General features: G+C 42.8%; 1 protein-coding gene across 1 annotated transcript; it reads right to left on the minus strand.

The window, feature by feature from the left end:
• Positions 1-147: 147 nt before the first annotated feature.
• LOC118388174 (transmembrane and coiled-coil domains protein 2-like) lies at positions 148-3,850 on the minus strand. Its single transcript, XM_052526053.1, has 4 exons — positions 3,779-3,850; positions 1,570-1,980; positions 617-1,306; positions 148-461 (listed from the first exon to the last, which is right to left on the minus strand). Exons 1-4 carry the CDS (start codon positions 3,848-3,850, stop codon positions 162-164), a joined length of 1,473 nt encoding a protein of 490 aa, XP_052382013.1. The 3' UTR covers positions 148-161.
• Between the last annotated feature and the right edge of the window lie 10,619 nt (positions 3,851-14,469).

A 14,469-nucleotide genomic window follows, 5' to 3' on the forward strand; every position in this document is an offset into this window, starting at 1 on the left:
CTTTTAGAATTCTGAAGAACTGTAGATGCCATGTCAAGAACCTTGCACTTAACTCCAAGTTTATTTATCGGGCAAGAGTTCTCCAAGGAACCTTCATTTTTTTCAGTGTAGGTGATAGGTCAAGTCAAAACAATGTGTGTGGGTGATGGCCTATGGAGGGGTCAGCCTGGCAGTAGCCAAAGCTCCCAGAAGTCCCAGTACTTCCAGAGGATAAACAGGAAAAGGGCCAGCAAGACAGTGGCAGCCACGCGTGCTCTGGTCTTTATGAGTGGGGTGATAAAGTTAGCAGGGGTGGAGACGAACACTAGCACTACAGCCATGACAGCCAGGATGATGTTGATGAGTTTTCCCAGCAGGGCGTGGGCATTGGCGTTCTCCACACCCTCCCATTGCAGCATTTGCTGCTGCTGCTGTTGCAGCTCTAACCTAGTGATGCGGTTCATGCATGACTCCACCGCCTCCTGTACAGACACACACATAAAATAATATGTATATACAAATACAAACACAGGTAAACATAAAGTTACAACTGCTTTACGGGTACTATAGGCTCCTTTCTGCACTCATACTTGTGTGTTTCAGTACATCTTATACATTCAGGTTTTTGCCTCTTTACCTGAGAGTCTCTGGTTCTCTCATAGGACTGGTAGGTTACTTTCTCTTCCATGCTGACCAGCTCCTGTATCAGGTTGGACATCTGGTTCTGGTGCAGCTCTGTCAGATCATTCAGCTGCTCCTCCAGTAGCTCATACCTGTATTTCTCTTCCTGTAGGCACTGGGTCATGTAGGCGTAGTCGCTCTGCAGCTGACTCTTCATGTCCTCGATGGCGTCCTCCATGTGGGCCTGGCTGGCTTTGATCTCCTGCAGGCCTTCCAGCCAAGTGTCCCAGGACCTGTGGTGGTCGTTCCCGTCCAGCCTGGCCAGCCCCAACCCCAACATCCCCCCTCCTCCCCCAGCCCCAAAATAATTACTATCTGTCACAGAGTCACTGGAGCACTCGTCGTCACTACTGTACTTTGAGCTGGAGGCCAAGGTGACGCTGCTACTCAGAGGTACATCATCTGAATGCTCCTCCACACCATCCTCCAGCGAGTGTGTGCTGCCTAATTTGTTGCGGATCAAGCTGACAAACTCCAGGGGCTTAGACACCACAGCTGTATGGGTGAGTTCTGACACGCCCCCTTTGACACCCTCCACCACACCTCCACCAAAGCTACTGATCCCTGCCCGTACGTTAGCCCCTACATCCTTCAGCCCCTGCTGCATATCCCCCAGCACATCCTTAGGCTGCCGGCCCAGACCTTGCTATAAGGAGAGGGAGGTTAGGTGGATGGAGGAAAAGGTGTCAATGCAAAAGTAGACCAATCAGACATGGAGGACTCATTTAATTTTCTTTCTCTGTCTCTTTACTCACACACACACACACACACACACACACACACACACACACACACACACACACACACACACACACACACACACACACACACACACACACACACACACACACACACACACACACACACACACACACACACACACACACACACACACACACACACACACACCTGCTGTATCTCCTTAAACTTCTTGTGGTAGTGATCTAGCTTCTTGTGCAGGTGGGCGATGGTCTGTGCAGACTTCTGGTTCTTCTTCTCAAACACCTGTTTGATACGAAAAGCCTGATGGCTGTTGGCATTGTGGGCCAGCTTCAAGTACTCTGCCACATTGTCGTTTCGTGCCTCCTGTTCTATCCGAATCTGCTCAATGCTCTTCAGGATCTTCTGCTGTAGCTGCTCCAGAGCAGCACGTGTCCGCTGGGCCTCGGCGCCCAATGACACTTCAGCCCCCCCAGCCAGAGATTCCACCCCGGCCACAGCCCCTGCTCCATCCACGCTGATGTTAGAAGCAGAAGCGTCAGTGGCTCCATGGCTGGCTGAGAGGGGCAGGTCAAACGTTGTCACCTCACTCTTATCCAGCTAAGGGGGGTGGTGGTGACAAAGTACAGGCAAAGAGACAGAGTGAGCATGATTGGTTACATTGCAGAAGTGTATTGTAAAATGTCCCCTTTAAAGCAGAAAACGCATCACAATGACATATCTGGTGATTTTTAAAAATAAATAAAAATTCCAACCCCAGCCTCATATGCAGTAATTTCCTGACAGAGCTGCCTTCAAACAGGACTAAGTGCTCAATACATAAAATGTTCACATAAATACAATTTTCACATAGGCTGCTAAACTAGGAAATCATGATTTACAGTGCCTTGATTCTAATCAGAATAATGTTTTTCATTGTGAACAACAGTTACAACATCTGTATTATCAATTGATAATTATATATTCTTTGAACCACAATCTAAGATTTCCAACCGTTCATTGGTCATTTCAATTAATGTAGCATCCCGTTGATTTTGGGAGAATATGAGCACAGCTGTCATACCTTTTAAACCAAAAAAATGAAGCACCAATAACTGCATAGCTGAAATAGTTTTGTAGACCCCTTATGACATCACCAGGTTACAGGCTGTTCCTTTAATGGAAAAGGAATGCAATAGAATGTATCTTTATGGTAATTACATTGATTATGACACAGGAAGCAGGAAGATGAGATGGGCCTGCTCTTCATCTTGACTGTTGTCACACTCAAACATGGATGTGCTGAGCATCTGCAGATCATTTATTCAATTTAACTATAGAAGAGGTACCACCATGTTGGCATAGCCGCAGGAAGTAGGGGTGCTGAGGTGATGCAGCACCCTCTGATAAATTGAAATAATTTTGCCAAAATGATATACAGTGCATTCGGAATGTATTCAGACCCCTTGACTATTTCCACATTTTGTTACGTTTACAGCCTTATTCTAAAATGTATAATATATATTTTTTCTCATCAATCTACACACAATACCCCATAATGACAAAGCGAAAACAGGTTTTTAAAAATACCTTATTTACATACGTATTCAGATAATTTGCGATGAGACTCGAAATTGAGCTCAGGTGCATCCTATATCCATTGATCATCCTTGAGATGTTTCTACAACTTGATTGGAGTCCACCTGTTACACACACATATATATATATATATATAGACAGGTGTGTGCCTAAGGTCCTACAGTTGATAATGCATGTCAGAGCAAAAACCAAGCCATGAGGTTGAAGGAATTGTCCGTAGTGTTCAGAAACTGGATTTTGTTGAGGCACAGATCTGGGGAAGGGTAACAAAACATTTCTGCAGCATTGACGGTCACCAACAACACAGTGGCCTCCATCATTCTTAACCTGTTGAGTGTAGGGGGCAGTATTTTGATGTTTGGATGAAAAATGTACGCAAATGAAACTGCCTATTTCTTAGGCCCAGAATCTAGAATATGCATATAATTGTCAGATTAGAATAGAAAACACTCTAAAGTTTCCAATACTGTAAAAATATTGTCTGTGAGAATAACAGAACTGATATTGCAGGTGAAAACCTGAGGAAAATCCAACCCAGAAGTGCTGTTTTTCCTGAAAGCTCCCTGTTCCATTGCCTGCCTTCACTCCATTTAAAGGGATATCAACCAGATTCCTTTTCCTATGGCTTTCCCATGGGAAAAGCTTTTCCCTTTCTTTATAGATCACTTTCCTGCAGTCAGATTTTTAGATGGTCATATACCATGGATCATTTAGCTATTTGATTTAGAATTTTTTTCCCCTCAAATTATTTTGGACGCTACAGACGTTGTTGTGACAAGACAGATTTTCATGTCTCATGGAATGACAAACACCGTTGTACCTCAGCCACCTTCCACCGCAGATGTGGAAATCTGACATAGGCGGGGATGCGGTAGATTGAGACACAGCCCATGCGAAGCTAGTTTCAACTGAGGGATTTTCACAGGGATTTTTTGATTATGTTACTTAGATTGACTCATGGGAGTCCTCTTAAGGACTACCAAGAAACATTCTGTGTGACCCTGATTTAGTCCACTGCAGGAAAAGGTTGAACAGGGCGAGGCTATATGCTGTAACAGGCGAGAGCTGCAGTAGTTGTGGGTGTGGCGGTTTAGCTCACAAATGCATCGCTATGCATCTACATTCTCATCCAGTGTTGGCTCTAACCATTGGTGTTCATAAATGCATTAAAGCAGAGCTCCTAAAGCTCCTTCTCTCTCTCTCTCTCTCTCTCTCTCTCTCTCTCTCTCTCTCTCTCTCTCTCTCTCTCTCTCTCTCTCCCTCTCTCTCTCTTTCTCCCTCTCTCTCTCTTTCTCCCTCTCTCTTCTCCTCCAAGGTGACTTTCCTTCCTCCACAGGCACTGCAGATGTTTTCCCTGAGTGTGGATAAGAAATGAGAAAGATGGTGGGGGAAGACTGAGGGGGAAAAGAGAAGGGGAGGGAGGAGAGGCAGTAATAGAGTCAGGAGTAGAGAAGGGGAGGGAAGAGAGGCAGCATAGGGTGAGGTGTAGAGAAGGGGAGGGAGGAGAGGCAGTATAGAGTGAGGTGTAGAGAAGGGGAGGGAGGAGAGGCAGTATAGAGTGAGGTTTAGAGAAGGGGAGGGAGGAGAGGCAGTATAGAGTTAGGTGTAGAGAAGGGGAGATAGGAAAGGCAGCATAGAGTCAGGAGTAGAGAAGGGGAGGGAAGAGAGGCAGCATAGGGTGAGGTGTAGAGAAGGGGAGGGAGGAGAGGCAGTATAGAGTGAGGTGTAGAGAAGGGGAGGGAGGAGAGGCAGTATAGAGTGAGGTTTAGAGAAGGGGAGGGAGGAGAGGCAGTATAGAGTTAGGTGTAGAGAAGGGGAGGGAGGAGAGGCAGTATAGAGTCAGGAGTAGAGAAGGGAACTAATATGATTAACATAGGGTGTAATAATATATATTGCTTTTTATCGCTCAAAACAAAAACATGCTGGACAGCACACACAAATGCATGCACACACGCACACAACATACTGGACGTCTTAATAAGGTAAGAAGGGTGTTAAAGGAAAACTCTAACCAAAAACGATATTTTGGTATTTGTTTCATCAGTCCATTGTTGACATAGTACCAAAATGTTTGCATCATATAATGCTAAATGCATCATCATACAGGGATGATTTCAGTATTTTAGGAAGTTACATATCTTGAAAACTTGATTGCTGACAAGCAAAACATTTTGGGACTATGTCAACAATGGATTAATAAAACAAATACCAAAAGAGGGTTTTTGGGTGGAATTTTATTTTAAGAGGATAAGTGAGCTGCAGGGTAATGTGATGTAAGGTGTTGGTAGAGGACAAGTTTACCTGAACACCAGCAGTAATCTTCATTAGCTTCCTATTGTCACAGCACTGGTGAGAGGGAATGAGGGAGGGATGGCGCATATATATTATTATTCAAGAAAAGCGGAGTGGCTGCAGTCAGCAGTAAATACTGTAAGAATCTGGGACAGAGTTTCTAAATGAGGGATCAGAGAAAGAGAGAGAGGAGGGAGCGTGGTAGCAGGGGATGGAAAAGAGAGAAAGAGAGAGAGGGGTAGCTGGGGATGGAGAAGAGAGAGAAAGAGAGAGAGTGATAGCAGGGGATGGAGAAGAGAGAGAAAGAGAGAGAGGAGGGAGTGTGGTAGCAGGGGATGAAGAGAGAGAAAGAGAGAGAGAGAGTGGTAGCAGGGGATGGAGAAGAGAGAGAAAGAGAGAGGAGGGAGCGTGGTAGCAGGGGATGGAGAAGAGAGAGAAAGAGAGAGGAGGGAGCGTGGTAGCAGGGGATGGGGAAGAGAGAGAAAGAGGAGGGAGCGTGGTAGCAGGGGATGGAGAAGAGAGAGAAAGAGAGAGGAGGGAGCGTGGTAGCAGGGGATGGAGAAGAGAGAGAAAGAGGAGGGAAGCGTGGTAGCAGGGGATGGAGAAGAGAGAGAAAGAGAGAGTGGTAGCAGGGGATGGAGAAGAGAGAGAAAGAGGAGGGAGCGTGGTAGCAGGGGATGGAGAAGAGAGAGAAAGAGGAGGGAGCGTGGTAGCAGGGGATGGAGAAGAGAGAGAAAGAGAGAGAGAGGAGGGAGCGTGGTAGCAGGGGATGGAGAAGAGAGAGAAAGAGAGAGAAAGAGAGAGAGAGTGGTAGCAGGGGATGGAGAAGAGAGAGAAAGAGAGAGAGAGGAGGGAGCGTGGTAACAGGGGATGGAGAAGGGGAGGGACGGTCAGGGGTAGAAAGAAAGTGACAGATTTGGACAGTTGGAATGGATGATTATAAAGTCAGTCCAGGGCTAAGCAGACCTGGCAGGTCCTCCTATTGACTGAGCTAGATTGGACTGTTGAGACACAAGCTGTGCATATTATCTCTGCAAGGTCGGTCAATCTTTCCACAAGTGTTAGTGTCATGGGTGGGATCTGAACCAAGGTATCCAATGGGAGAAACCAACATCTGGTACATTAGCATGCACAAAACATAATCAGTGACAATCGTAGAAAAACTTGACTCGATAGCCAGCAAATGGTAAATGTATTATTTTACAGCATGTAAAGTGTGGTGTTTCATCGATTGTCAATGACAGTTTTTTTTGTGTCGATCTCATTGCAATATTCATAGAAATTGCAAGTCAATAGTTGTTAATGATTAATATTGTTGGCCCCATGTCGTCAAAAGGTTAAATACGTGACTAATTGGAGGAACCACTTTTCACAGAGTTCTATCATAGATTTTAATCAACTACATGCAAATTGTAACTGAGATTGGTCATAAAGGATATGTGATAAACGTTAACAATCATCACATGCATCCTACTGACTGCCTTTAGGTCCGATAAGAGCTATTACACTAAACATTGAACAGCACCAATTCCTGAATGCTCAGAGCCACAGTCAAGGCTAACTGAGCAGCTAACATTAATCGAAAATGGAAAACCATGTAGCCTACAATACAATGAATCAGGTCTCACCAAAATCCCAATGGAATGGAATGTGTGCTGTGCAGAGTTGATTGACAGTGGAACAGGTTCATGATGGGACTGGGAGTGCCCTCTCTCCCACACACACACTCAAGCTCCTCTGTCTGTGTAAGATACTCGCTATGTAAATGAAAAGGCATGTGTCCACGTAGGCATGTGCACAGTCTTTTTATTATTCCAGATTTTGTCATGTTCTAATAAGAAATACAATATAACAACACAATAGAAATCATGTACAATGCTATCTCTATATACATGGCAATAAATGTACAGTACGGCACACACATACAGAAACAAAATACATTTAGATGTTTGATCTCTTCCATGTGTGTTTTCTTACCCTCTCACTCAGCTCAGCTGATATTCTGGTCAGCAGATGACTGCTGCAACACAAAATAATCCTTCCACTCAAACCCCTAAGAGCTAGATATTAGAATATTTACATCCCTGAACATGTACATATATAAATACACAGGAATTAATTCCTTCCGTCTGGCTCCAAAGTGAAGCAGGAGGGAAAGGAGGACCTATATTATAGTAACCCACAAAAGAGACTGGAAAAGTTCCTTCACACTTGAGAGCCATACATAGTCTACCCAAACTGTTGATCATACAGTACCAGTCAAACGTTTGCACACACCTATTCATTCATCTTCACTATTATTGTAGAATAATAGGAAATACATCAAAACGATGAAATAACATATGGAATCATATAGTAATCAAGAAAGTGTTAAAAATATTGAAATATATTTGAGATTTGAGATTCTTCAAAGTAGCTACCCTTTGCCTTGATGACAGCTTTGCACATGCTTGGCATTCTCTCAATTCTCTCTTCACCTGGAAGGAGTTCCCACATATGCTGAGCACTTGTTGGCTGCTTTTCCTTCACTCTGTGGTCCAACTCACCCCAAACCATCTCAATTGGGTTGAGGTCAGGTGATTGTGGAGACCAGGTTTCCTTCATGGTCAAATAACCCTTACACAGCCTTGAGGTGTGTTGGGTCATTTCCTGTTGAAAAACAGGTGTAGAAAATAGTACAAATAAAGAAAAACCTTTGAATGAGTAAGTGTGTCCAAACTTTTGACTGGTAATGTATGTAGCCTACCTACTTCATGGATATAACTAGGCTAATACCTATCACAATAACTGAGGGCTGGTGCAATGATGTAACTGTATATGTTCAACATGCTTCAGAGGGAGATACAGTGCATTTGGAAAGTATTCAGACCCCTTGACCTTTTTCAAATTTTCTTATGTTACAGCCTTATTCTAAAATGGATTAAATAAATAAAACATCTTTATCAATCTACACACAATACCCCATAATGACAAAGTGAAAACAGGTTTTTAGACATGTTTGCAAATGCATTAAACATTAAAAAAACACAAATACCTTATTTACATAAGTAATCAGACCCTTTGTAATGAGACTCAAAATGTTTTTTGCTTTGTCATTATGGGGTATTGTGCCTAGATTGACGATTGAACGCAACAAAATGTGGAAAAAGTCAAGGGTTCTGAAAACATTACAAAAGTACTGTATATATATATATATATAAAGGTCATTCTACTTGTTCTTTATCCAAAAGTCATTACCAGTTTTTTTCTTCTTTTTTTTCTTCTTCAATTAAATCATTCAATAATCAAGTTCAAATATTAAGTTTAGAAAAGTAAAAAATACATAAACAAAATCAAATTCTAACACATGAAACATTAACAAATGATAACAATATAATGCTGTGTATTTTAGATATAAAGCCCTGAGGAGGAGGTAGACACAGATCAAAAACAACCTCCAAATGCTGCTCCAGGACCTGTCTAACTCCGGAGCCTGGGATGGTTCACAGTGGTGCAACCATCTGCCCTCTAAGAAAAAGAGGGTTCCTCAAGGGTTCTTTGGTAATTGTTATGGTTCTATGTGGAACCATAATGACTCAATGAACCCTTTGATCCCTTCAATGGTTTTTTGCAGTTAAGAAAATTGTTCTTTCATCTTTTAGTGAAAATTCAAATGTAGGGGCAGCGGCTAATTGAAATATATTTGGGGTGTGGTTTGCGCACAGCTCTTTTTGTGCAACTATGATTGAGAGTGCTATCCCAGTTGATCTAATCTGTTGTATTATGTCATTGCATATGGAAAAAAAAGCCTGATCAATAATGATGTCTTATGAAAGACCCATGTAAGGTTGTGTGTCAACTATGAGCTGTTGACAATATCAGTGGTTTTCATTTTTCTCCTCAAGGACCCTGAGCTGTTCTGGAGCTAGCACACCTGATTCAATTTGTGGATGAATACCTATGGAAATGTAACAATATCATATGGCTACTAACCACAATATAAAACCCTGTATGGTTCTTCAAAGGGTTCTTTGTATAACCTTTGACAAAGGTTATTTAAAACAGGTCCTATTTAGCCCCCAAAAAGGACGTTACCATAGCGGAACTCTTTGTGGTGCGATATACCGTAGAAGCTTATGAAATGGTTCTTTACAGCACCATAAAAGGTTATATTTAGAACCCTGTAAGCATGGTTCTTTACAGAACCTTCCAAAAAGGATTCTAGATAGCACCAAAAAGGATCCGCTATTTTAACAACCCCAAAAACCCTTATTTGGAACTGTATAGAACCACACACACGCACACTACACTCTTGTAAACACAAGACATACAGTAAAACATTCAGAATCATTTGAGAAAAGGAAATTGAGGAGTTTTATTTTGTTACAAACAAATCTATATTTTTTATATAACTAGCATGTTATAGAAGGGTCCAGGCATGATTTCATATGTTTTTGAGAAACTTACCCCAAACAACAAATCACTTCCTCATCTTCTTTGTGTGGTATGGGGCTCCCTAAAAAAACATGAACAAAGGCTCCAAAAACACCCAAATGCATCCTTTAGAAACTGCAAAGCTCTCAGTAGAGTGATACAGGTCTTTAGATGTTGTAGACATGAAATTTTGTCATTCTGAACTTTATATGTAATGTTATACTCAATGTTTTTGTAACTCTAGCGATACCTCTCAGTCTATTCTACAGGTAACTGCCAAAATAAAGGAAACACTTCAGTAAATGAGGGATACAACGCATATTGAAAGCATGGGGTGCTTCCACACAGGAAGTTCCAGACACTTGTAGAATCTATGATAAGGCGCATTGAAGCTTTTCTGGCTGGTCGTGGTGGCCCAAAGCCCTATTAAGACACTTTATGTTGGTGTTTCCTCTATTTTGGTAGTTACCTGTAGCAGCAGGCTACAAGGATAAAGTTTGGAATGGCACAATTTCATGTGTACAACATCTAAAGACTTGCATTACTATCTTTAGAGCATTGCAGTTTCTAAAGGATGTACACATCACTGACAATCTGAAATGGTCCACCCAAACAGACAGTGTGGTGAAGAAGAAGCAGCAGCAACTCTTCAACCTCAGGAGGCTGAAGAAATCTTGCTTGGCCCCTCAAACTCTCACAAACTTTTACAGACGCATCATTGAGAGCATCCTGTCGGGCTGTATCACCACCTGGTATGACAACTGTACCGTCCGCCACACTAGGGCTCTCCAGAGGGTTGTGCAGTCTGCTCAACACATCACCGGGGGCCCACTGCTTGCCCTCCAGGACATCTACAGTACCCGGTGTCACAGGAAGGCCAAGAAGATCATCAAGGACCTCAGCCACCTGAGCCACGGCCTGTTCACCCCGCTACCAAGCAGAAAGTGAGGTCAGTACAGGTGCATCAAAGCTGGAACCAAGAGACTGAAATACAGCTCCTATCTCAGGGCCATCAGACATATTAAATAATCACCACTAGCCGGCCACCACCCAGTACCCTGCCCTGAACTTTAGTCACCGTCACTAGCCGGCTACAACCCGGTTACTCTACCATGCACCTTAGAGGCGGCTGCCCTATGTACATAACACTGGTCACTTTAATAATGTTTACATACTGTTTACCCACTTCATATGTATATACTGTATTCTAGTCAAGGCCTCCTATTTAACTATTGCTGTACATATACTATTCTTCATATATACTACATATTCTATCCATATAAAGTGCCTTCAGAAAATGTTCAGACCCCTTGACTTTTTTCACATTTGGTTACATGACAGATTTATTCTAATATCGATTAAATTGGTTTTACCCCTCAATTTACACACAACACCCCATAATGACAAAGCAAAAAACATTTTTTTGCAATTTTTGCAAATTTATTTCAAATAAAAAAACTGAAATGTCACACTTAAATAAGTATTCAGACCCTTTACTCGGTACTCTGTTGAAGCACCTGTGGCAGCGATTACAGCATTGAGTCTTCTTGGGTATGATGCTACAAGCTTGGCACACCTGTATTTGGGGAGTTTCTCCAATTCTTCTCTGCAGATCCTCTCAAGCTCTGTCAGGTTGGATGGGGAGTGTTGCTGCACAGCTATTTTCATACCTCTTCCAGAGATATTTGATTGGGTTCAAGTCTCGGCTCTGGCTGGGCCACTTAAGGACATTTAAAGACTTGTCCTGAAGCCACTCCTGTGTTGTCCTGTTTGAAGGTGAACCTTCACCCCATTCTGAGATCCTGAGCGCTCTGGAGCATGTGTTCATCAAGGATCTCTCTATACTTTGCTATGTTCATCTTTCCCTTCATCCTGACTAGTCTCTCAGTCCCTGCCACTGAAAAATATCCCCATAGCATGATGATGCCACCACCATGCTTCACCGTAGGGATGGTGCCAGGTTCTCTCCAGACGTTTCATCAGACCAGAGAATCTTGTTCTCATGGTCTGAAAGCCTTTAGGTGCCTTTTGGCAAACTCCAAGCGGGATGCCATGTGCCTTTTACTGAGGAGTGGCTTAAAGGCCTGATCGGTGGAGTGCCGCAGAAATGGTTGTCCTTCTGGAAGGTTCTCCCATCGCCACAGAGGTACTCTAGAGCTCTGTCAGAGTTACCATTTGGGTTCTTTGTCACCTCCCTGACCAAGGCCTTTCTTCCCAGATTGCTCAGTATGGCCGGGCGGCCAATTCTGGAAGAGTCTTGGTGGTTCCAATCTACTTCCATTCAGGAATGATGGAGGCCACTGAGTTCTTGGAGACATTCAATGCTGCAGAATTATTTTGGTACCCTTCCCCAGGTCTGTGCCTTTACAGAATCCTGTCTCTGAGCTCTACGGCCACTTCCTTCGACCTCATGGCTTGTTTTTTGCCCTAACATGCACTGTCAACTGTGGGACCTTAGATACAGTTGTGGCCAAAAGTTTTGAAAATGACACAAATATTAATTTTCACAAAGTCTGCTGTCTCAGTGTCTTTAGATATTTTTGTTAGATGTTGCTATGGAATACTGAAGTATAATTACAAGCCTTTCAGAAGTGTCAAATGCTTTTATTGACAATTACATGCAGTTGATGCAAAGAGTCAATATTTGCAGTGTTGACCCTTCTTTTTCAAGACCTCTGCAATCCACCCTGGCATGCTGTCAATTAACTTCTGGGTCACATCCTAACTGATTGAAGCCCATTCTTGCATAGTCAATGCTTGGAGTTTGTCAGAATTTGTGGGGTTTTGTTTGTCCACCCACCTCTTGAGGATTGACCACAAGTTTGTGTGTGCAGATGAGCTCACACCTGCCTGCTGCCATTCCTGAGCAAGCTCTGTACCGGTGGTGCCCCGATCTCGCAGCTGAATCAACTGCATTCAGTCCTTGCTGGACTTTCTTTGGCGCCCTGAAGCCTTCTTCACAACAATTGAACCGCTCTCCTTGAAGTTCTTGATGATCCAATCAATTGTTGATTTAGGTGCAATCTTACTGGCAGCAATATCCTTGCCTGTGAATCCCTTTTTGTGCAAGCAATGATGACGGCACATGTTTCCTAGCAGGTAACCATGGTTGACAGAGGAAGAACAATGATTCTAAGCCCCACCCTCCTTTTGAAGCTTCCAGTCTGTTATTCAAACTCAATCAGCATGACAGAGTGATCTCCAGCCTTGTCCTCCTCAACACTCACACCTGTGTTAACGAGAGAATAACTGACATGATGTCAGCTGGTCCTTATGTGGCAGGGCTGAAATGCAGTGGAAATGTTTTTTGGGGGATTCAGTTAATTTGCATGGCAAAGAAGCACTTTGCAATTAATTGCAATTCATCTGATCACTCTTCATAACATTCTGGAGTGTATGCAAATTGCCATCATACAGACTGAGGCAGCAGACTTTGTGAAAATTAATATTTGTGTCAGTCTCAAAACTTTTGGCCACGACTGTAGATGTGTGTGTCTTTCAAAATCATGTCCAATGAATAGAATTTACCACAGGTGGATTCCAATCCATTTGTCGAAACATCTCAAGGATGATCAATGGAAACAGAATGCACCGGAGCTAAATTTCCAGTCTCAAAGCGAAGGGTCTGAATAATTATGTAAATAATGAATCAATATTTTGGTCATGAAAACTCATTTTTCAACCACTCTACAAATGTCTTGTTAACAAACTATAGTTTTGGCATGACAGAAGTCATTTTTTCAACAATTGTTAACAGACAGATTATTTCACTTATAATTCACTCTATCACAAATCCAGTGGGTCAGAAGTTTACATACACTAAGTTGACTGTGCCTTAAATAGCTTGGAAAATTCCCGGAAATGATGTCATGGCTTTAGAAGCTTCTGATAGGCTAATTGACATCATTTGAGTCAATGGAGGTGTACCTGTGGATGTATTTCAAGGCCTACCTTCAAACTCAGTTTCTCATCAATGGAAAATCAAAATAAATCATCCAAGACCCCAGAAAAGAATTGTAGACCTCCATAAGTCTGGTTCATTCTTGGGAGCAATTTTCAAACGCCTGAAGGTACGACGTTCATCTGTACAAACAATAGTACACAAGTATAAACACCATGGGACCACGCAGCCGTCATACCGCTTAGGAAGGAGACGTGTTCTGTCTCCTAGAGATGAACGAACTTTGGTGCGAAAAGTGAAAATCAATCCCAGAGCAACAGCAAAGGACCTTGTGAAGATGCTGGAGGAAACAGGTACAAAAGTATCTATATCCACAGTGAAACGAGTCTTATATCGACATAACCTGAAAGGCCGTTCAGCAAGGAAGAAGCCACTGCTCCAACACCACCATTAAAAAATCCAGACTACGGTTTGCAACTGCACATGGGGACAAAGATCGTACTTTTTGGAGAAATGTCCTCTGGTCTGATGAAACAAAAGTAGAACTGTTTGACCATAATGACCATCGTTATGTTTGGAGGAAAAGGGGGAGGCTTGCAAGCCAAAGAAAACCATCCCAAGCATAAAGCATGGAGGTGGCAGCATCATGTTGTGGGGGTGCTTTGCTGCAGGAGGGACTCGTGCACTTCATAAAATAGATGGCATCATGAGGTAGGAAAATGATGTGGATATATTGAAGCAACATCTCAAGACATCAGTCAGGAAGTTAAAATGACCCCAAGCATACTTCCAAAGTTGTGGCAAAATGGCTTAAGGACAACAAAGTCAAGGTATTGGAATGGCCATCACAAAGCCCTGGTGGTTTGTCCTACAGAAAATTTGTGGGCACAACTGAAAAGTGTGTG

The sequence above is a fragment of the Oncorhynchus keta genome, chromosome 10 (assembly GCF_023373465.1).
Source record: "Oncorhynchus keta strain PuntledgeMale-10-30-2019 chromosome 10, Oket_V2, whole genome shotgun sequence".
Classification (NCBI taxonomy): Eukaryota; Metazoa; Chordata; class Actinopteri; order Salmoniformes; family Salmonidae; genus Oncorhynchus; species Oncorhynchus keta.

Coding starts and splice junctions, on each gene's coding strand:
- LOC118388174 (XM_052526053.1), bottom strand. CDS start 3,850: ATGGGCTGTGTCTCAATCTACCGCATCCCCGCCTATGTCAGATTTCCA. Junction 1,981..3,778: donor TGCGGTGGAAGGTGGCTGAG/GTACAACGGTGT, acceptor CACCCCCCTTAG/CTGGATAAGAGTGAGGTGAC. Junction 1,307..1,569: donor AGTTTAAGGAGATACAGCAG/GTGTGTGTGTGT, acceptor CTCTCCTTATAG/CAAGGTCTGGGCCGGCAGCC.